Source organism: Notolepis coatsorum (assembly GCF_963971535.1).
Source record: "Notolepis coatsorum genome assembly, chromosome: 2".
NCBI lineage: Eukaryota > Metazoa > Chordata > Actinopteri > Aulopiformes > Paralepididae > Notolepis > Notolepis coatsorum.
In genome coordinates this window covers 136,758,039-136,781,374 of record NC_140166.1, presented here as the reverse complement: position 1 = coordinate 136,781,374, position 23,336 = coordinate 136,758,039, and the positions used below count along the sequence as shown (strand labels likewise).

The window sequence follows — 23,336 nt, the reverse complement described above, 5'->3', positions numbered from 1 at the left end:
GGGTTTCGTGTTTCTCCATGCTCAAGTCGGCTGCAGCCCATGAGGGAATTGTGTCGGCACCGCTGTGTCTGATAATCACCGTTCTGAAGACTGTGTTGAATTCTTTTCCTCTTCTCTCTTCGGATGAGGAGAGGGACAGACAGCGGCTGTCTGAAGTGTTGGCCTATATTGTGTTCTCACGTTGTGCAGTTTCGGTGGTAGCTGCTTAGCTTGCGTTCTAGCTGGGTTGAGCTACCTGTTAGCCAGTTAGCTGTTAGCTACGACGCTAGCTCTGTACGCTCGCTCGGCTGGGAACGTTAGCCTGATGCTACCAGTTAGCCTGGAGTTAGCTGTTAGCTTGTGCTACACCGTTGAACATTAGCCGTGAGAATAGCAGGCCATAGCACTCTGACTACGACGTCATCTTTGACAGAAGATGTAGTCGGCCCTGCACTGTATTTGAACACACCTGACGACCTGCGCTAGTGTTATGCAAAGTAGCCAGGTGGGTACTTGGCGAGTTGGCGCATCAGTAGAGTGCAGCGCATTCCTGTGTGCACGCGCGTGCTTCTGCTCACAGAGCCGGTTGCACAGTGTGCAACCCCGTCCCATGAGCAACGCACCCCTGACTATCACACTACCGACGGTTACTGTCGGTGGTGTGATAGTAAAGGGTTAACCTTCTGGTGTGTGGCAGTGAAAGGTTTAACCTTTTGTGTATTGTCGCAGTGAAAGGGTTAACTGCTTGGTTAGGGTTAAAAAAAGAAAAGTGCCTGAAGTGATGAGGCATGAACTGTGTTTCAAAACGACGATAGTTGTGCCCTTCCTGATGACTTGTCGTACAGAACTTGTAAGTCGCTTTGGATAAAAGCGTCAGCTAAATGACTAAATGTAAATGTATGTAAATGCACCATGATCGGCTGTTGGAGGGGGGCGTTTCGCCGGAGCTTTGCTCCGGCCTTAGCTTTGCTCCGGCCTTAGCTTCTTTTGCCCCGCCATCGAGGACCTTCGTCAACGTGGAGACCAGCCTGTTGCGGTCCTCTCAGCCTGCGTTCATTGGTGCAGGTAAGGGTCCATTGGACACTTCCCCCCTCTTCCTTCATTCCCCTTCCGAATGTTTTGTAATAACGATGTTTTTTTCAAAACGTATGTTGCTTCACTACATTTGGGGATGCGACATGTGTTGTGTGTGAATTGTCATGCTCACTGGTATAGCTTTTTCTCTACCTAGAAAACGGCGTTGTTTTTTACGTGAGTAAAAATGAACTAGTTTTGTTGTATGATGAGAGGTTGTGTGTGTTCATGTAACGTTAGGCAACGTAGCTGAGCTCACAACTGGCTGGGTTAAAAACCCTGCAAAGCTATGCATAGTGGCATGTGATCGAGGGATGAGTCCTTCTCTCAGCTTGTGATGACAATAAACAGGTGGCAAGTTCACATATAAACAGGGCTGTACCTGTTCAAACAAGTCGTATCAGGGGTAAGGTGGTGAGGGGTGGTTTTTTCCCCCGGTTTTCCCCTGGGCCCCCCCCCCTCCCCTCAAATATGATTTTGTTTACAATATATTGTTTCACTATGTTTGTGGGGATACGGTGTAACCCCTCAGCTTCTGCTGGAGTTGTGCTCCTGCTTAGAGAGGCAATTTTTGTCTGAAGATTGTTTGGTCGCTGTCATGTGGACTTAGCAAGGCCTGTGACCAGTACTTAATCGAGGACTTATGTCTTCTCTCATTATGAAAAACGGCATTCCTCTTACGGTAGTGAGAGTGTACTTTTGCCTTTTTTGTTGTGATGGAGGGTTGTGTGTGTCGTTAAGATCCACAACTGGGTTAGGTGTTGGCCTACAGAAGTTATATGTGTAAGCTCTTGTACCAGGGCCCTTAAAAATAAGGGCCCTCTCTTGGTCTGTGTTTTTCTTCCTTTAGGAAAAGGTGTAAAAATTCAGGTGGCAGGTTCGCACATGAGCCTATGTGAAGCTGTTACCTTGACAGGTGTACATGCGCTTCATGTAGCACGCTATGACTGGTGTCATGGCTCTGCTTTGTCATTTGCATCGTATCAGGGGTGAGGGGTCATGAGGGGGTGAACTGATAAAACCTTCCTCCCCTTTTTGTGATTGGTCAGGGGGTTGGGCCTCCTGTCCTTCGGGCTTCCTGTCACGTTGCTGGGTCAGCGCGTCACAGGGTAGGGAGGGGGGGGGAGTTTCCTGGTCCCACGCCATATTGGGCGGTGGGCCACGGAATTCCCCCCGCCATATAGTATGTCACTGGGCGCGTTTCTATTGGTTGTGAGACTTTCGTGAGTTATTTTCATGTTGTGGACCTCTGTTATTAACTTATTGTCAAGGTGAGTAGAACTTAAAAAGAAGTTCTGCTCTGTTGTATGTGTATTGAGCTTGGTAGGTGATGCAATGCAGTAGAGACGATTTGTTCTTCTGCTCTGCTCCCTACTAGTAGTGTGTATATTGGGTCAGAGCCTCCTCCTCAGGGAGTTTCAGAGCCTCCTCCTCAGGGAGTTTCAGAGCCTCCTCGGTGAGTTCAGAACCTCCCTCTCAGTGAGGGAGCTTCCTCAGAGTTTCAGAGCCTCCTCCTCAGAGAGTCCTAGTCCAATTGTTACATAGCTCAATGTTGCATATGTCTTTTCAATTTATTGCTCACGTGAGAAGTCTCTTTGGGGGTTCCCTGTCCCCTCTTTTATGGAGCAGGTTGACGGGGTGTTGTTTAGGGAGTTCCCTGACTCCTCGCCTGTAATGGTCGGTTGAGTCATGAGATTCCCCCCGCCATAGGGTATGTCACTCCCCGTCCCCTCTTTTATGGAGCAGGTTGACGGGGTGTTGTTTTCCCTCAGCCGCGTCGTATGGGACCCATGTCCGTATTTTTTTCTGTGAAAAAAGCTGCTTCTTGTCGTTCTCCCAGGCGGCTTGGAGGAACGGTATCTGGGTTCTTGTTAGAATGTACATTGATATGTTTTGGGTCTCGACGTGTACATAGTGCTGGCCCTGGGTGCTTCTGATAGGAACCATGCATGGGCTTGCGCGCCTTGGTTGCTCATCATTGAAACAGCGTTTTTATGGGGCAACTGGGTTGGAGTTTGTCTCTTCCGAGCGCCAGTGTACTAGGCTTGTCTCGACAAATTCTCGTTCATCTCTGGGGGATGTTAACAGAATAGATCAAAGCATTGGTAGAGGGGTCTCACGCCCTTGGGGTGGGCCACCGGGCGCGGTGCTTTGTGTTCTGACCATCTGGGTGGCGCCCTCTATAATGTTTTGGATCGACACGCGTACTACCCCCCTCCTGGAACTGGGGATGGCGGCGTGATTAGGGCACGGGACTGGTTCTGGTAGCGCTGGACCAGGTCAGTTAACCCGTTGTCCGCCAGGGCGCAGATCTGCTGTTCTGGTACCCTGAGGGACTTGTGCTTTTTCGGGGGGAAAATGCCGGGTCGGCCCGGGCGTTGCAGGGTTTGATGTTATGGAGATGTTCGTGGTTATGTCACTGCGTGTTATCCTTCACTGTTGCTTGGTCCATATTATGTTGTACCTTCCGCCGTGCTGAAGGAGCCTGGTCCTTCTCCATTCTTTTTCGCCCCTCTCTTCTCCTGCTTGGCGGGGCTGGGAGGGGGCTGTTGAGGTGGTTCTTGTAGAACTCCTCTGGCATCCCTGTGTACGTCCCGGACCGCCGGGCCCGGGTTCGAATTTGTTTTTTCGTCGACCTGTTGGCCTGGGTTAACCCCTTCTTGAAAACTGAAACACTTGTACTGCTGTATAGCCAGTGTATACCCGCAGTTGTGTTTTGGAGTTTTTTCTTGGGGGGTTATAGGAACAACCGCCTCATGTTAGAACCAAGGGGGTGGTTGGTTCCCTTGTGTGTTGGTAGCGGAGTCAACTCTCGGGGTAGGCCGGGCTTGGCCCCGTCTGCCTGTGAGTGTGCCCCCGCACCTTTCATGACGTCTGCCAATCATGTCAGCCTTCTCTGCCTCGGCCCCTCTAGAGGGTCGGGGGGGGGGGGTTGTGGAGGCTGCGACATGGTGCACGACATACCAGCGTACGCCACTTCCGCCGGGGTGCTGTTTCAGCAGACCCCTTTGGCGCCTGTCTAGTCCGCAGTGCTCCAGGCTCAGGTCGAGTGGCCTGTTGCCTGGATTGAGGGATCAACTTCTTTGAGGGTTGTCTCCCCGGTGCGCTGCCTGGTCCCGCTGTGGGTGTAGCCTTTTGAGTGCTTCAGGGCGGCGTGCTGTTGGGGGGAAGGGCCTGCTCTTGGTCCGAATACGTTGGCGATGTGGGGGGTGGTGTCACTAGTGACCGCCTGGTGTGGTCTCGATGCTGCAGCGTCGTTGGCCTCTCCAGGCCCCCTTTTCCGGGGGGTCCAGTCCCTTCCTGGGTCTGGGTCCTCCTTCGCGCTCCGCTGCTACGGCCTTGCCACGGGGTTGGGCTTTTGCTCTTGACCCCGTGATATTAGGGGTTGTAACGGGGGTTTTGTTTCTTCCCGTTCGTTCCCTAGTGGCATGTGGGTTGCGCGTTTGTGTAGTCGTGGGTTCTTCTGTGGAAGCTAAGTCCCACGGTCTGCTCACCCTGTGTGTTTGAGTTGCTAAACTCCTCTTCGCACAGTCGGATCCGATACCCTCCTGTCCTCCACTAGGGGGGTCCGGGGGCTCGGGTCCTCCCCGGTTCTGATGGTTGTGGCGGGCCTCAGCGGGTACATTTGTCGAGCTTCCGCTCTGCTCAGCTCCTGTATTCCAGTAGGACGCAGAGCGGTAGCTATACGATACTATAACGTACGGTTATGTCTATAACCATAGTTATATGAGTATAGCGGACGCTCTGCGTCGGACTCACTGAGGATCCCGTGGTCTTCGCCTTTGTGGTGAAAGACTTGGGAAGGAGCTGTTAGTATGGCCACACCCCTGCTTATGTAGAGGAGCGGATGGGGGTGTGGCCAGGCGGATGGGTGTGTAAAGGTGCATGTGAAAATGTATTCAGTGCTAGTACTGATATGGAAGTGAATTCTAGTAGGACATAGAGCGTCCGCTATACTCATATAACTATGGTTATAGACATAACCGTACGTTCTCCCCTCTGTTGCAGAATTTAAAACCTTGATCTCCAACCTTTGTCAATCAAGTTATATGAGATTTAATTGATTTGTTATCCTTGCTTTTTTTTTTTTTTGTTAGGATTTTATATGCTTTTGTTTTCTCATTTCTATAAGTACACGTGTCCGTAAAAACAAGGGAAACCTCTGTTGACTTTTAGAGTTTAAATAAAGGTTTGAAATTAAATTAACCCTTTCACTACCACACTACAGAAGGTTAACCCTTTACTATCACACTACAGACGGTTAACTGTCTGTATTAACCTTCTGTAGTGTGGTAGTGAAAGGGTTAACCCTCTGTCGCATGGCAGTGGAAAGGGTTAACCTTCCGTGTTGTCACGGTGAAAGGGTTAAACCGTTTGGTAGTGCGGCGGTGAAAGGGTTAACTCGGGTCCTGTTGACTGGCGGTAGCGACGTGGGGATTAAAACCTGTTTAAACTCAAAAGCTTTTACAATCAACAACAACAACAACATCACAGCCAGGGATAATTTGAAGATCAGGGATCTGTCTGTGTTGGGAGGTTTGCCATTACATTCCAGAAGTAGTCTGTAAGCTGCTACTACTAGGATCAAATAACAACAAGCTGACGAATGGCTGAATGATGTGTCTCCTGCTGTCATGTCTGGACTTGTACTTGGTGTAACTGTCGTTGGTAACCCGGGAGCGTATAGTACACTGTATATTCAGCCCATTGTTCTCGTTCATCCCTGTATCGCTGTAGCACTTCTACCTCACTGCCTCTTGTGTCGAGAAACTCTAGTAAAGCGATAGAGCAGCGGTTCTCAAACGACGGGTCGCGACCCAAAGTGGGGTCGTGGGTAGGCAAGTGTAAAAATTATTTTTATTATTATTATTTAATTTTTTTGGCAACATATTTTGGCAAAATATGCCTCCTTTTATAAATGTGTATTGATAACATAGTGCTGTAATGCATGGGGAAAAGAACATCCGGAATCCACATTTTACTTATCAGGCATGTAAGCCGATTGCAGTCATTGTGGTCCCTCAGAACAGCGTGGAATATGTGTTTCGAGCACCCAGCGTTGGATCAATAAACGCGATCGATATTTGGAATGGCGATCAGGAATTGGAATAATCTTTTTGGAGAACATCTGATCTGAGGTAAGGAATAGGAATGTGTGTGTAGTTCTCTTTCTTCCAGCATGGCCGCCTGTAACCATTGGTGAGCAGTTTCAAAAGGAAATGCCTCATTTCTGTGCCGTGGTAGAAAAACAGGTAGAAAAACTGGAAAAGCCTGATATTACTGTTCTACTGTGACAAGATCCAGTAATAAGACACCAAATTATTATGTTTTTGTTGATATCCATAGCAACATAGCAACCGTTGTCTCACAATGGTTGCTATGCTACGGGCAGCCATGTTGGAAGACAGATACTACAACTACACAAACAGTTGCATGCAAGGCCTCCGTTGGGATCGATCGACGACTTCATCCCTTAATTAAACGTCTCTTGTTGTTTAAGCAGATCGCGTTACACTATCAGAGCCGTGTCAACACATTCTGATGAAGGACTATTGATTTGTGATTTCAATTGATTTGATTCCGGTGTCATGTACCTAGAGATGCTCAGCACACATGGACTTACGAGGCACTACATATAATCATTGCACAGACGTACAACATATTGATCGACGCAAAAATCAACACCGTTTTTACAAACTCCCTTTAATACAAACAGAACCTTACAAATACAATTTGGCAAAAAGAAAGTACCTTTCCTAAAAACATAATTAAACTCTTTTCATGATCGTGCACAATTGTAAAGCCCTGGCCTATTTTATTTCATAATTCTATTCTATTCTATTGTGCTTCTATTTAAATTTAGTTTATATTCCATTTAATTCCATTCTACCTTTTTATTTCATTCTACCGTAATTGTCTGTCCGTTTATGTCGTGCCAAAAAGGACCAAATCAAATTCCTTGTATGTGAAAACTACTTGGCAATAAAGACCTTTCTGATTCTGATTCATTTAACCAAAAATAAATTAACAGAAATAGATGACATGTTACACTATACAAATCAAATCAAATAAAATGTATTTGTAAAGCCCAAAATCACAAGGTAATGTCCCCATGGGCTGGACAAGTCTTCTTTAAACAAGTCAAGAAGAAATCACAATAAATCAAGAACAAAAACCCACCATGAAATCCAAAAGAAATGTAAAATAAATAAATAAATAAATAAATAAATAAATAAATAAATAAATAAATAAATAAATAAATAAATAAATAAATAAATAAATAAATAAATAAATAAATAAATAAATAAATAAATAAATAAATAAATAAATTCAACATTCCCAGACATACCCCAGCGAAGGTAAGGAAAACTCACTAAAAACCTAGCAATAGGAAAAAAGCACCACAGGCGATGTGGAGGAGAGAAACCTTAGAAAGCGGGGATCTCCCTTCTTGGATGTCGTGATAATAGTGTTGCTATGGATGATCGATGGGTGGAGAATAAAACCGGCGAATAGTTGGTATGTATGTACATATACGTGTAATAAAACACAAATATGTACATGCAATAGCAACTGGGGTACATAAGAACATTTTTGAAAGATTTTAATAGAATAGAGCTAAGAACAACAACAACAAAATAAAAAGCGTAGGGAAACGAGCGCTAGTATGAAAATAGGACAAAGGCTAAATGTCAAGGCTCGGAGCTCGAAATATCATGAGTCATATTCCGTTTGCACATTTGTATGTATTCCGCTCGGATCCAATATACACTATAACATCTGTCTGTCTGTCTGTCTGTCTGTCTGTCTGTCTGTCTGTCTGTCTGTCTGTCTGTCTGTCTGTCTGTCTGTCTGTCTGTCTGTCTGTCTGTCTGTCTGTCTGTCTGTCTGTCTGTCTGTCCGGCCGTCCGTCCGTCTGTCTCTCTGTCCGTCCATCCGTCCATCTGTCTGACTGACTGTCTCTCTGTCTGTCTGTCTGACTGTCTCTCTGTCCGTCCGTCCATCCATGTGACTGTCTCTCTGTCTCTCTGTCTCCCCCTACAGGAAGATGATGGACTCGGGGCAGATAGACTTCTACCAGCACGACAGCGTCTGCACCAACACCTGCCGCAGCACCAAGTTCGACGTGCTCGTCACCAGCACCCGCCTCCCCGGGGGCAGTTCAGTGCATTCTACCCCCCCGTCTCTGCCCGGCGACCCTCTGTCGGGGCAACCGGCCGCCCTGCCCGGTAAGCATCCCAACCGCACAGTGTTACCCGTAGGAAAATGAACTATAGTAAAAAAATATATATATATATGGGCACCATGGGCGACCGGGCCTTCTGCTCGGCTGCTCCCCGCCTGTGGAGTGCCCTCCCTGACCACCTCAGAGCACCACAGACCGACCACTGCTTCCTTTAAAAGAGGACTAAAAACATACCTCTTCACGAAAGCCTTCCCTTAGTTTTAACCTTTTTATACATATGCCTTGTGTGTTTTATCCCTTTTTTATGCTTTTATGTCTTGTTTTTTAATTGCCTATGATTTGTTTTTACTCTGTAGCACTCTGAGATTTGGTTTCCAAATATAGAGTGCCCTATAAATTGAATGTATTATTATTATTATTATTATTATTATTATTATTATTATTATTATTATTATTATTATTATTATTATTATTATTATTATTATTATTATTATTATTATTATTATTATTATTATTATTATTATTATTATTATTATTATTAGATAGTATTTCTGTGTTGTTGTTTCTTTTTCGTACACGCTATAGAGATTTACTACAGCAGGGCTTTCCATGGGATTTTGAAACAAGATGGTGTTGTTCCTCAACTAGGGGCAGGTCCAGAGGGGGGCTGTGCCTCAACTAGGGGCAGGTCCAGAGTGGGGCTGTGCCTCAACTAGGGGCTGGTCCAGAGGGGGGCTGTGCCTCAACTAGGGGCTGGTCCAGAGGGGGGCTGTGCCTCAACTAGGGGCAGGTCCAGAGTGGGGCTGTGCCTCAACTAGGGGCAGGTCCAGAGGGGGGCTGAGTCTCAACTAGGGGCAGGTCCAGAGGGGGGCTGAGTCTCAACTAGGGGCTGGTCCAGAGGGGGGCTGTGCCTCAACTAGGGGCAGGTCCAGAGTGGGGCTGTGCCTCAACTAGGGGCAGGTCCAGAGGGGGGCTGAGTCTCAACTAGGGGCAGGTCCAGAGGGGGGCTGAGTCTCAACTAGGGGCAGGTCCAGAGGGGGGGGGGGGGGGGGGGGGGGGGGGGGGGCTGAGTCTCAACTAGGGGCAGGTCCAGAGTGGGGCTGAGTCTCAACTAGGGGCAGGTCCAGAGGGGGGCTGTGCCTCAACTAGGGGCTGGTCCAGAGGGGGGCAGAGTCTCAACTAGGGGCAGGTCCAGAGGGGGGCGGAGTCTCATCTAGGGGCAGGTCCAGAGGGGGGCGGAGTCTCAACTAGGGGCAGGTCCAGAGGGGGGCTGTGCCTCAACTACGGGCAGGTCCAGAGGGGGCGGAGTCTCAACTAGGGGCAGGTCCAGAGGGGGCGGAGTCTCAACTAGGGGCTGGTCCAGAGGGGGGCTGTGCCTCAACTACGGGCAGGTCCAGAGGGGGCGGAGTCTCAACTAGGGGCAGGTCCAGAGGGGGCGGAGTCTCAACTAGGGGCAGGTCCAGAGGGGGGCTGAGTCAACTAGGGGCAGGTCCAGAGGGGGGGGGGCTGTGCCTCAACACACACACACACACACACACGCACGCACGCACGCACGCACACACACACACACACACACACACACACACACACACACACACACACACACACACACACACACACACACACACACACACACACACACACACACACACACACACAGTTGAACAAAGGAACAGAGGACTGAGCAATCACATATTAGACAACGATGTGCCCCCCAAAAACGTAAACATAAAAAAATATATATTTATATTTATTTATTATTACATAAAAAAAACATGGTGGCGCTGGCACGCTGTCATGGTGGTGCTGGCACGCTGTCATGGTGGTGCTGGCACGTTGTCATGGTGGTGCTGGCACGTTGTCATGGTGGTGCTGGCACGCTGTCATGGTGGTGCTGGCACGCTGTCATGGTGGTGCTGGCAGGTAGTGAGTAAGTGGAATATTATAGAGATGTATGGTAGAATCACCATAGTATTCCTGTCGTTTTACCATAGAAATACTATGCCTCTATAGTTATATTTCGTATTGCATCGCGTCCCGCTCTGAGCCTTTACAATAGAAATACTATAGTGAATAACGATAGGTTATGTAGATAACCTAGTTATATTAGTATTGGCTAAGCGTCCCGCTCTGAGCCTTACGAGATACCCATATCTCCTGTGATACCTAATGTATCTCCCACGAACAAAAACACATGCACCCCACCTGTATGGGGCCCCGCCCCTTATGGTGGCCACCGCCCATATAACCATGACCCTGGTCATGAAACACCCTTCCTCTATTTTCGTCCCAGCGTGTTGGATGCGTGCACCATACGAGCTAGCGGAATGAAAAGATTAAGGAAGATTAATAATGTTGGAAGCTTACCGGAGGTTGCTGGCCCCTGGCATCTTCGACGCATGTTTTCGGCGACACGACGGGCCTGTGATGTTCCTCGTTTGATGACTGCACATCGAGGTTCAGCTGTACAAGGCTGGCTGTCGGGCCAGCTTGTACTCAGGTAGGCCCTGTGTCTTCAGGCATGGGTATTAGTGTTAGTAATGCTAACAACACAAACTTGTTGTGTGTTGGCGCCAGGGGCAAGATGGTTTGGTGAACGTTCTCTGCAGGGAACGGTTTCCAAGCTGTCTTGGGCGTGCTGCTAAAACATCTAAAGCTATGCTAACATGCTATCGCTACTGCCGCATGCTATCACTACTGCTAATTGCTATGCTGTTTTAATGTCTCCGCCGTGAGATGTTGTCACTCTCCCGCCTCTTGCCCGGTTCATCAATGAAGGTCAGTCGGTAGCTGTTGTGGGGTTTTGAGTTCTATTTACCTTTTTCGGGTAAATGGGTTGACAACGGGGTAGGTCGTGGCTAGGTTCTAGCCAGGTATTACCTTGTGTTCCGGCGGGGTTTGTTGAACGGTGTTCCCATCTGGGTTGGCGTCGGGTAGTGGGGCTATGGGTCCAGCCGACATGGTAAACATGTTGCGTGTCTGTGCACAGGCAATTGTTGTCTTGGGTTCCACATTGCCTGGCGTTAGGCTGCAGTAGTATAAGGGCAGGGCCGCTTGGGAGAAATGTGAGGCCCTGTGCGTTTTTAGACGCGAGGCCCCCCATCTCCTGGGGCGGCCCTGTGTAGGGGGCTATTGTTTCATTTTGTCACTCTGCTATGAGAAGGTCTGTCTTGCTACAGCTTTCTCTCCTCTCAAACCATTCATACTGACGGTCAATCGGTATACTGGGGGAGTAGTGCGGGGGGGGGGCTTTGTTTACCTTTTTTGGTAAATGGGCTAAACTAGGGCTGGTGTTCTGTTGTGAATATTTTGAATGAAGACGGGTCTGGTCCGTCTCCCCTTAAACTTTGTGTGTATGGGTTTGCTCATTCTACAGTTTTTGTGGTTTAGCTCTTTTATTCATTTAACCTTTTCATGGTCCACACCACAGTGGAGGGTGCTGTTTGCAATCACCACTGGTGCTCCATGTTAACGTCAGTCCTTTGTTTTTGATATGTTGAAACAATGCCCCGCCCGGCCGACACCATGGGTCGGCCTGGCGAGTGGCTGGTGGGCTGTTAAGGCTTGTACCGCCACGGTATGGAATTGGCAACGATTAGAACTGTGTTCGAATTGGTGTTTTTTCTATTAAAGAAATGGTGTCTGGTGGAGGGGCCTTGAGGGCCGGCCGACGTCGGCACATCGCGCAAGGTTGTTGACGTTATTAGCTTTGACCCAGCCGCAAGCTATAACCGCTCAGGGTTCCCCTCTCCGCAGGGGATTTTGGTCTTCTGCTGGAGCGCGGGCGGTATTGTCCTAGGCCCTACACCGCCTCACACCGCGCAGCCAGAAGAAGAGAGAGCACGGCCTCGTCAGCGGCGATGACGGGGCCCTCGACAGGCGGCCATGTTTCCCCCGCCAGTGGTGCCCTGGTTGGAGAATCGACAGGGTATCGCGAGGCCGACAGTCTTGGCGGCCGAGGGATCGGCCATTTTGGGTGATTTCGGTGTTGGTAAACCACTCCGTCGTCATTTTGCCGCGAGCAGCCCGCTCCCCGTTCAATCCTCTCTCTGGTATCCCCAGAAGCGGGGCTCTGAGCGTTCTCCTTTGGCTGCGGGCCGCGAACCTTCATTGAAGCGTATGCGGCCCCATTATTCGCTTCTCATGGAGACAGGGGCTGACACCCAGTTGATGGCTGAGCCTGGGTCTGTCCGTGAGAATGTTGTGCTGTCAAGCGGCTCCCACACCTTGAACTGTGTTGGTTGAGCCTGGTGTTACGTCTGTCAACTTAAGTGTTGTCAGCAGGGGGGCTCGAAACCTTTTGAGGCACACAGTGCGGGCTTCCCCGGCCTCGCCTTCGCCAGGCCAGGTATCATGTTGGTGCTCCCACTCCTGGAATATTGGCAAGTGGTCGCAGCTCACATGGTTTGGGGTGGTAGTGATATCACTGCAGGGCTACGGTGTGTAGGAACCCATGGGGGCCTTACACCTTGCATGTCCGGCTGCAGAACAACTCCTTCAGCATGTTCTGGAGGGGTGTTCAGTGGGGGGGCTTTTTTTGATCGGAAGCCCCCCGTATCAGACAGGCCCTTTTCTGTCGGGGTTCCCCCTTGGGTGCGATTGCCTCGTGGGTGGTGTCAGGGTCAGGTGTTCCGACACGGAACGCGCTCCTCGCACGATTCCAGGGTTGTCTTCGCACAGCGGGGGGGACCGGGCCAACTATCTACAGTTCCTGGCGGACCTGCGCCACGTGACGGCGGGTGCGTTGGGAGTGTCGTCACATATGACTACGGCAGTACCATATGTCGAGGTAGATGGAGAGAATGGTGAGGCGGGGACTTGTGTTTACACAACCCCACCCGTTTTCAGGTTTGGTACAGACCCTGTTGTCGGGGTCTCCAGCAGGGACAGCTCTGGTCGACGAGATCCAATCTCTGTGGACGAAGCAAGCCATCGTCGTGGCGTTCTCCTCCCGGTGTTCTCTGCCCGAGAAGTCGGGAGGGAGGGGTGTAAGACCCAGGCTGGACCTGTCCCATGGGAAGGTTCAGCATTTTTTGGATCGTCTCCTACCTGTTGAACACTGTCAGGTGGGGGTCTGGTTCTCCTCCATAGACCTGTAGGATGCGTATGCGCATCCCCGATCTTCCATCCTAGGGCTTACCTACGCTTCCTTTGCAGGGTTAGCGTATGAGTACCAGAGGCTGCCGTTCGGTTTTCTCTGGCTCCCCGCATCTTCACCAAGTGCGTGGAGGCCGCACTGGGGCCTCTGCGTCATCCGGGGTTACGGAGTGTTCTGCCCTGATGACGTTCTGGTCCTTCGCGGTCAAGGTGGATCGTCAGGTCTCGTACCAGGCAGGTCTCTACCAGCCTGGGGTTGCTGTAGACTGGATGTAGAGTATTCCTCTTCCCAGTCAACGGTTGGAGGGCTATGGGCATCCATCTCGGAGCGTGTTGTCAACACGCTCGGGAGGTTCCGTCCTAGGACGGTTACGGCGCTGTCTCACGTCGCGTTTTCACCGACGCCTCCCTCGCTGGTGATGCGTCGGGCCAACGCAGTAGGGGGCAGCTGGCAAACCATGCTGCCCGGTCTGCGCTACGTTCAATGTGTTGGTGTTGAAAGCGGTCCTTCTGGTCCACAAATGGTGTTGATCAGGACGGACGATACGACGTCAGTGTCGTGTATCGACAGACAGGGAGGAGTACGCTCCCCCTGTCTGCACCAGGCGGCGGGCGGCTGGCTATGGGCGTCCTCCATCTGCGCGGCCTAAGGGCTCCCCACATCCCCGGCAGGGAGAATGTGGGTGCAGGTGTACTGTCGCGGGGCGGCCCTCATCCTGACGGGTGAGGATTGCGTCTGGACATGGCCAGGCAGGTCTGGGACCGATGCCGTGCCGCCAGGGATTCTTCCCCATACATCTGTTAGGTCAGTTGTTGGGACGGGTACGTTGAGGGGCGCAGGTTCTTGATCCTGATGGTGTTACCATCTGGAATGCGCATGCTCCCTCCACTGTCGCGCTTACGCGGGCAGATGACGTATGTTCCAAGTGTGGTGTAAGGCGGGGGGCCAGGACTCAGTCTCCTGCCCCCTGGTTGCTGTCCTTAGTTACCTCCAGTCTCTCCTTGATAGACTGTCGGCTTCGACGGTGAGGGTATATGCAGCAGCTATATCCTCCTATCATGAGGGGTTTGAGGGGATGTCTTGTTCAGCCACCCTCTTGTGAAGCGTTTCCTGCTTGGCGCTCGACGCGTTAAGCCGGTGCAACGCTCCTTGGCTCCGACTTGGGATCTTCAATTGGTCCTCGGTCGGTTGTCCTTGGCCCCGTTTGAGCCGCTCGAGCGGGCGCCGTTGGGACAGCTGTCCTTCAGGACCGCGTTCCTTCTGGCTGTCACTTCCGCTAAACGCGTAGGTGAGCTCTGTGCTCTCTCGGTACATCCAGAGTGCCTGTCTTTTCGGACCGATTGCGGTGTCACTCTGCGACCTAATCCTGCTTTCGTGCCTGAGAATATCCGGAGTTCCTTCCGCTCCCGGGATATTGTGGTTCAGGCGTTTCGTCCTCCTCCTCACACTGGTGAGTTAGATGCGGGCCTTCACCTGTCATGTCCAGTCCGTGCTTGGGGATTTACCTCAGCCGTACTCAGGATTTCAGGGTTACCGACCAGCTTTTTGTCTGTTACGGTGGGGCTCGTGCTGGTAAGGCACTGTCGGAGCAGCGCCTGTCCCATTGGTTGTGCGAGGGTGTTACCCTCTGCTACACGCTGGCTGGGCAGGATCCCCCTGGGGGCGTCAGGGCGCACTCCACTCGTGGGGTGGCTGCCTCTGCCGCTCTCCTGGGTGGGGCCTCGGTGGAGGCCATCTGTGCTGCAGCTTCATGGTCCTCCCCGGGCTCCTTTGTAAGGTTTTTCCTCATGGACATGACCGGGGGTTCTGTCTCCCAGGCGGTTCTGGGGTCTGTGGCCTTTCCTGCTTCCCGTCCTTTGGTCGGGTAGCAGGAGTGTATGGGTATGGGCCGCAGTGTGTTGAGTCACACGTGGTTCCGCCTGTACGGTGTGTTCAAGGGGTTCTGGCTCCCTCTTGTTCGCATTCAGGTGGAGTTGACTGCGCCCCCCCTTCGTTAGGAAGGATGGGGTGACAGGGCTCCCCGCACCCCTTGATGTGGGCTTACGGGTCCTCAGGGGGTACATCTGTCGGGTCTCGCGCCCGCTCTTCCCCATTATCTCGTAAGGCTCAGAGCGGGACGCGATGCAATACGAAATATAACGATAGGTTATGTAGATAACCTAGTTATATTAGTATTGGCTAAGCGTCCCGCTCTGCGCGCCCTGAGTTCCCTCTTGAGGGATCTTTTCCTGGGACGGGTTTTGGCGAGGAAGGGTGTTTCATGACCAGGGTCATGGTTATATGGGCGGTGGCCACCATAAGGGGCGGGGCCCCATACAGGTGGGGTGCATGTGTTTTTGTTCGTGGGAGATACATTAGGTATCACAGGAGATATGGGTATCTCGTAAGGCTCAGAGCGGGACGCTTAGCCAATACTAATATAACTAGGTTATCTACATAACCTATCGTTATTCACTATAGTATTTCTATTGTAAATGGTGCAAAAATACAAAATAACACCCCACAGGAATACATGAATCATGTTTGAATGGGTATCAGCAAATTGATATTCCTCTCACACCTGCTTGCAGTCTGACATTCTATCAAACCGTATCATTGGATAGAAAAAAGACAATTCACACGGATAATTCATACAAAAACCCATTAGAAGTCCCCTGGAAATGAATGCATCTGTGATAACGAAGACATAGAAACTAATTTAGGAGATGCACCATTATATGCCATGATTCAATAGCTTGTGTTAGGAAATGAACTGAACTTTAAAGGGAGAAATCTGCCGTCAGCAGTCGGTTCCCATTGATGGTGCACCAATTTCCTCACTGGCCAACCTCTGCACAGCGGACCAGATTGAAATCTAGAGATAAGAAAAACAATTGGATGACCTTGGCGGTCTTCCGTCTGCCCCGAGGAACTTAGAGAGCTATCACATTCGTGGACTGCAGCCTGCTTAGTCATAGTTAAAGGGATAGTTTGGATTTATTATTATTTTCCGTTCAATTATAAAAAGATCTAATAGTTTATGTGAATATCATTTTGTATATATATTATAATAATATAATATATTTCCCCTTGTTTTGTCCGGCACCTACTTTGTGTAGTAGTGTATTGAGAGGGATCCTAGCGCTAACTAGCGTTAGCTGTTAGCAATGACAGCAGCCAGTTAGCTTGCTTGTTGGATTATCTCATGTTCGCCTTTTAAGTAAAAAAACTAAACTATACGTTAACGTGGAAGCTCAGACATTTCAAGCATCAACAATGTAACTTTTGGAATGAATGTTTTTGTTCCTGGAAATAACATTAGCCTGATTGGGGGGGGGGGGGGGGGGTAGATTATTATCGATACCCTCCCTCCCCATCCCCCATTTAAAAGAAATCGAATTAACAAGGGAAAGGGCCATCTAGACATGTCTGATTTACATTTATCTAGTTGTGACTAGTTGCTCTTTGATAGAGCCAGTGATAGACCCCCCTAAGTATTTGAATCCCTCAAATGCCATTTCAAAGGGGAATGTGGACTGGGGAAGTGTTTTCACAAGTTGGTTTACAAGAAACAGTTAGCTTTTTTTGGAGATTTCATTTGTAGCCTGAAAAATGTCGGAACTGATTCACAATATTGGGGGAAGGGAGGACATTGGTTTAGAGACGTATAAGAGAAGGTCGTCAGCATAAAGGGAAAGCTTATGGACCCGCTCATGACAAGTGATGTCTTCAAATGGATCATGGCTGCGAAGCAAGATGGCTAGAGGCTCAATAGGTAAACAGGGGAGAAAGTGGGCAGCGCTGGATAGTCGAGTGATATTATAACTTCAGGAGTAATAAATTAAATAGCCTCCTAGTATTGAAAAAAAAAACTAAATAATGGAAGACATTAGCCATTGGAGAGGATTTTGGCCAGTATTTTACAGTCTACATTAACAGTGAGATTGGCCCGTAGCTACTGCAGGAAGTAGGGTCCTTGTCTTTCTTCACAAGCAAAGAAATGGATGCCATAGACACGTTGTTGGCAATTGGCCCTCCTGAAAGGAATCATTGTACATCCTCACTGATTGATTGATTGATTGATTGAAAAGTTTATTAACAGATTGCAGAATGGGTACAGTACAGTACAGCTCAATACATACAATTGTTAAGGGGATGCAGACCAGAGAAAGACTTTCGTCTTGTTTACATCAGGGTCCCCCATTTTCAATGACTGGATTAATAATGTAGAATACGACTTGTAAAACTCTACTGTGAAGCCGTTGGGGCCTGGGGATCTCTCGTTTTACATGGATTTGATTGCTTCCTGTATCTCTAGGGTGGAGTTGGGGCCATAGATATATATAAAGACTAGATGACGGCTTCCGGTTTGACAACGGCATGTAGCGGTCACGTTGGTCACGAGCTCCGCTCCCGTTCATGTTAATTTCGCTTCAAAACCCACTTTTTACAACACTAATGTGTTTAAACCTCGACGTATATATTAACTAAGACCTTCTACAAACTATATCAACAGAAAGAATCAACATGACATCAAAGAAAGAACCTGTAAAGAGACGCGGAGCAGACAATCTAACGGCAGACCCTGCGGTGACGTGCTCCGTGAAGGACAGGGCAGTCGAGATCGAGAATAAAACAACCGACAATACCATCGCTTCCACCGCTCCTGCAACCTCAACCGAGACAGACATGGAGAATACATCACCCGATTTCGAGTCTCTGACTAATCTGATAAAGAACTTGACCGACAAGGTAAAGATCTTAACCGACAAGGTTGATAATGCTGACGCCAAGGCTGATAATATTGCTGGTAGGGCTGACGCTAATGCTAACGCTTTCAAGTTATCTATCGAAGCTAAATTCGAAGAATTTAAAGCAGCGGCTGCAGCACAAACCGAGCGCATTATTGCAGTTGAAAATACCGTGAGCGAATATACACTGAAATTCGATGAGGGCAACAAGGCTCTTCATGTCGAAATCGTGGAACTAGCGGTGGAGATGCAAGAGGGTGACAAGGAGCTTTTGCAGAAGATACTTGACAACAACGAGAAAACAACGGATAGGCTGCTCGAATTCGAACGTTACTCCCGTAGATTTAATATCCGTATAGTGGGATTGGATGAATCAGTCAAATGCACAGACGACTCGTTCCCGTCAGTGTTAGCTGAAATTCTAGGTTCAGAGACCCTCCCTACAACACCGACAGTGGACCAACGTTACAGAGTCGGCACCCGAGACTACAGCGGCAACAAAGTGAGGGTGATCATTGCTACCCTGCGTAAAACTGAAATAAGAGACACGATCATCAGGGATGCACGTAAGAAATGGGGAAAACTGACATACAAAGGTAAACAAGTGTCGTTCTACGAAGATATGTGCAGGGAGGCTATAACTCTACGAGCCTGTTACAAGGTTGTGATGCATCAGCTCTATGAGAAAAATCTCCATCCTATCCTACGTTATCCAGCAAATCTTTCCATTGCGGAGCGAAATGGAAAAAGGTTCGGGCTCCGTTCGCCTGAAGTGGCAGAAGAATACATGAAGGAAATACATCGTGGATGACAAGTTTATTCATCTTTTTTTTAATCTATGTTGGATAACTTTGCTATCAGGGGAGGAAACTAACTTTTTGGCTTACCAGCCAACTGGCGAGTATCTGATTTTTTTTCCAGCCAAACAGATTTTTTACCAGACAAAAAAAATCGCTAATTGTGATAATTACTTCTTTGTATGTCAAGCCGTGTCAATGTTGTGTATGCATCTGGGTAGGCACACTGTGCCTTTAAGACAGCACGGTGGTCTTACGACAGTGCTGTGAAGTACCGTCAAGTGTTGTGGTAACGTCAGTTGGGTTGGTGTGCTGTTGTGCACAGTGCACTGGTTGAGCTAGCCCCTTTCGTGACTGCGATGTGCAAGCCAGGGGCTTTTGAGCATGAAATAAAATGTCTAACCTTATGTCGTAGTCCGGTGCTTTTTTGGAAACATTATAGTCATAACAGATACACCTAGCTGGCTGCTTTGAGCACACGGGGCTAACGTTAGCTAGCAAGCAGCTATAGCTAAAACGCTAACTAGAAGCTAACCACTGTATACAGTTCCAGTAGACTAACATTACACCTCTGTGATTTAAATGTGTCCTTAGTAACTTATACTCGAGGGTTGTACTAGGGTTGGATGCAGTTCCCCGTTGGTCAGTCTGTCTGTTTTCCATCTTCTGCTGTGTTTAACGTTATCTGTTTGCGAGTGCTCCTGATGGCTAGCCTAGTACCGCGGGACTTTTATTATTATATGTCCGCGGGTTGGCCAGTACTGCGCAAACGTTTATTAAACATTATATGTCCGCGGGTGGTCTTGTGCAGTGCTCTCGTGGCACTGTCAACTAAAGCGAACACTCAGAAGACGCGCACCGTTTGCCAGTGCAGTGATTGCAGAATGTTTTATTTTATTGTATACTCGCCAGCAGGGGAGGAAACTAACTTTTTGGCTTACCAGCCAACTGGCGGGTATCTGATATTTTTTACCAGCCAAACGTAAAAAATACCAGCATTTGGCCAGTAAAGTGGCCTAATTTCCTCCCCTGGCAATTTGCTATGGCTCGGACATCAAAAACGGCATCAAACAAGCTTTTTGACAACATTGAGGTACAAATAGTTTAATATGAAACGCTAGACACTATATTTATACATTTTGGAACATTCTGGAACATTCTGGATTTTTTTCGACCGCTCTGTGTCATATTGGAATATACTGGAATACACTGGAATGACATAACTCTATGGCAAGAAGCCCTGGAACATAACATCAGTTTTACACAATATACACAATATACACTCGACTTTTACAATGAAGGCCCGGGAACAATAACATCGGTATGTGACCTGCACATGAACCAGATATGGAAGATCAATAAACCTTCATAACGGATTAATGCCCACCCTTGTCGGGGGACGAACTGCATACAAGGATTTAAAAACCTTATTTTCATTTAGAGGTGTAAGCTTGGCAAAGTTATTTGAAAATTTAAGCAATTGTTCCCTAATTTTAGGGATTTCTATAATTTTGTTCTAAACATCTTTCTTTCTTTTTCTCTGTTTTCTGAAATGTTCCAACCTATACATGTTAGTAGAAGGTTCAAATGAGTATACTAATTGAGGCATATCTTTCATTTTATTTTATTACATTAACGGGAGAGTGGCTAGGCCACGAGTGACATTCTATTAAATTAGAATTAAAGTTTTAGATCCTATGGCAATTGGCATAGGAAAGTTAAGGATAAATGGCTCATTCTGGGCTAACCGGTGGTGTAAGGGAGGGTGGAGTTGTACGCGAAGGGGGTGTCAAAGGAACACAGCCTTGTATGGCTCTTTGAGGGAGGGGGGTTTAGGGGATTATTTGTATATATGTATGTTTTTAAGCTCGGCTCTCAACGGGACCTCAATAATTGGATATATATCCATTGTGAATTCGTACTCTAGACGCATTACTAACAAGTACACAACAACATGTATAGATTATGGCTAGTTTGAATATAATGATTTGGAATACTGGAGGAATAAATAAACAACATAAACGCAAAAGCGTGCTCACACTGATGAAAAACAAAAAGGTTGATGTGGCTCTTCTAAGCGAAACGCACCTTTTAGTGGAAGACAAAGTAACGCTAGCGGACAACATATATCATAACATTAGCCACTCTTCCTTTGGAACGAGATCCCGTGGAGTTGCTATAGTCGCGAAACGGAAGTTGAATATTGAATTGCAGGAAGTATGGTCTGATACAGATGGTCGGATAACCATAGCTAAAATTGTATACAGGAACAGGAAAATAGCGTTGGTAGCGGCATATGCCCCAAATCTTTACGAGGCTAACTTCTACGCTACACTTACCAGAACAATGTTAAACTTTCCTAAATACTCATTTATAATTGGCGCGGATTTTAATGCCATTTGGGATCCCGGGATGGATAAATCTTATCCCACCTTTTCCAATGATCAGAAAAATTCATCTAATGCATTAAAGGATTGGTCTAAGAATACAGGTGTAAATGACCTATGGCGATCACTCAACCCAACGACCCAAAAGTACTCTTGTCGATCTGCAAGACACAACACATTCTCCAGAATAGATAATGTTTTTGCATCCCCTAGACTATTTGATAACTATGACGTGGAAATGGTACCCAATGCACTATCAGATCACTGTTATTTACTCCTAAAAGGATCATTTGGTATACTGTCATCCCGAGCCCCAAGATGGCGATTTAACTCGATATTGCTGAAAAACAAGGAATTCATTAGACAATTCAAAGAAGCTCTTGTTGAATTCCTGCTGGAGAATGCGCAATCGGTACAGGACCCCAGAATATTATGGATGTCGGTAAAGGGATTTATCAAGGATTTCACCGGGGTCTTTTCCTCCAAAATACGCAAGAATCGTTGTTCAAAACTGGCAGAGCTGGAAACGCTTTACTCTACGTTATTTTCCTCTTTACAATACAACTACTCGGTTCGATTGGAATCTCAAATTAATGTGTTAAAAAAAGAGATTAATGCCATTTTAAAACAACAATCTGAAGTTCAAATACGTAGCACAAGACAACAGTATTACTTTCATGGTTCTAAACCAAGTCACCTACTAGCTATGCAGATACGAGCCAACGCAAAATGTGCAGATATCCCTACTATTAAGGCATAGCAAGGACTTGTTACAGACCCTAAAAAAATCAACGAGACATTCAAAAGATTTTACTCCAACTTGTACAAATCAGAAATGGCCTTCGATCAAAACAAAATGGACATATATCTTAATCAAATTAACCTTCCTAAACTATCAGAGGATGACGCTAAACAGTTAGAAACACCCATCACACTAGATGAACTTAGGGAGGCCATATCTGAAATGTGGTAAGGCTCCTGGAAGGGACGGTATCCCACCAGAAATGTACCTCTTATGCTGGGATGTAATTGGACCCCTATTACTTAATATGATTTTATACTCAATCAAGGAGGGGAATTTCCATAAGATCGACAATATTGCACTCATAACAGTCCTCCTTAAAAAAGACAAAGACCCCACCGATTGCGGTAGTTATAGACCCTTGAGCCTCCTCGGAACCGATATCAAGCTGTATTCCAAGGTATTAGCCATCAGACTTCAAAAGCAAATGACGTCTTTAGTTCATCCTGATCAGACTGGCTTCATAAGAGGCCGCTTGATCACGGATAATATAAGACGGTTATTACATGTGCTAGATGCCAGCAAGGATGACACCCCACCTATAGCGATGCTGTCCCTGGATGCGATGAAAGCCTTTGATAGGTTGGAATGGTCTTATTTATGGGCAGTACTAGAAAGGATGGGGTTAGGAAAAGGATTCATTGATATGATAAAAGTATTATACAAAGACCCATTGCATTGGCCATGATTACAACAGGTATAATCACCTCCGAAATCTTTCCGGTATCGCGCTCTTCCAGACAGGGTTGCCCTCTTAGTCCCGGACTATTCGCTTTATCATTAGAGCCTTTAGCACAATATATAAGACAATCCCAATCCATAGAACCAATCGCAATTAAGGGCACACAACATCATATTAGTTTATATGCGGACAACGTAATATTGTTCATGCAAAACCCTAACACCTCAATGCCTCATCTTCTCAAGTTGATTGATGACTTTGGCAATCTATCGGGATTTAGGATAAATTGGCCAAAGTCGGCCTTCCTTCCACTTAATGCCCCTGCAAAGAATATACTCCTTCCAGAAAAAATACCAATGGTTAAACACTTCAGATGTTTAGGAGTTGAGGTATTCCCTACTATAAGCCAAACGGTGAAGTACAATTACACAAAATTCCAAGATAAGATCAAATACGACTTTGACAGGTGGTCCAAACTTAAAAACTCAGTACAGGCACGAGTATCAATAGTTAAGATGGATGTTTGACCTAGAATCAACTTCATTAGCTCAATGTTACCGTTACCCCCTCCTGATGGTTACTGTAAAAAATTACACTCCAC

The 23,336-nt window shown here is 47.6% G+C and overlaps 1 protein-coding gene across 1 annotated transcript in view; it reads left to right on the top strand.

The window, feature by feature from the left end:
• The window catches only part of LOC311223535 (glucocorticoid modulatory element-binding protein 1-like), a gene marked incomplete at both ends in the record, with an annotated part of 59,586 nt that overhangs the window by 14,236 nt on the left and 22,014 nt on the right, over window positions 1-23,336 (top strand). The window contains one exon of the mRNA XM_084308316.1: window positions 8,098-8,282. Coding sequence (XP_084164442.1) covers window positions 8,098-8,282 — 185 coding nt within the window. The remainder of the gene's footprint in view (window positions 1-8,097; window positions 8,283-23,336) is intronic.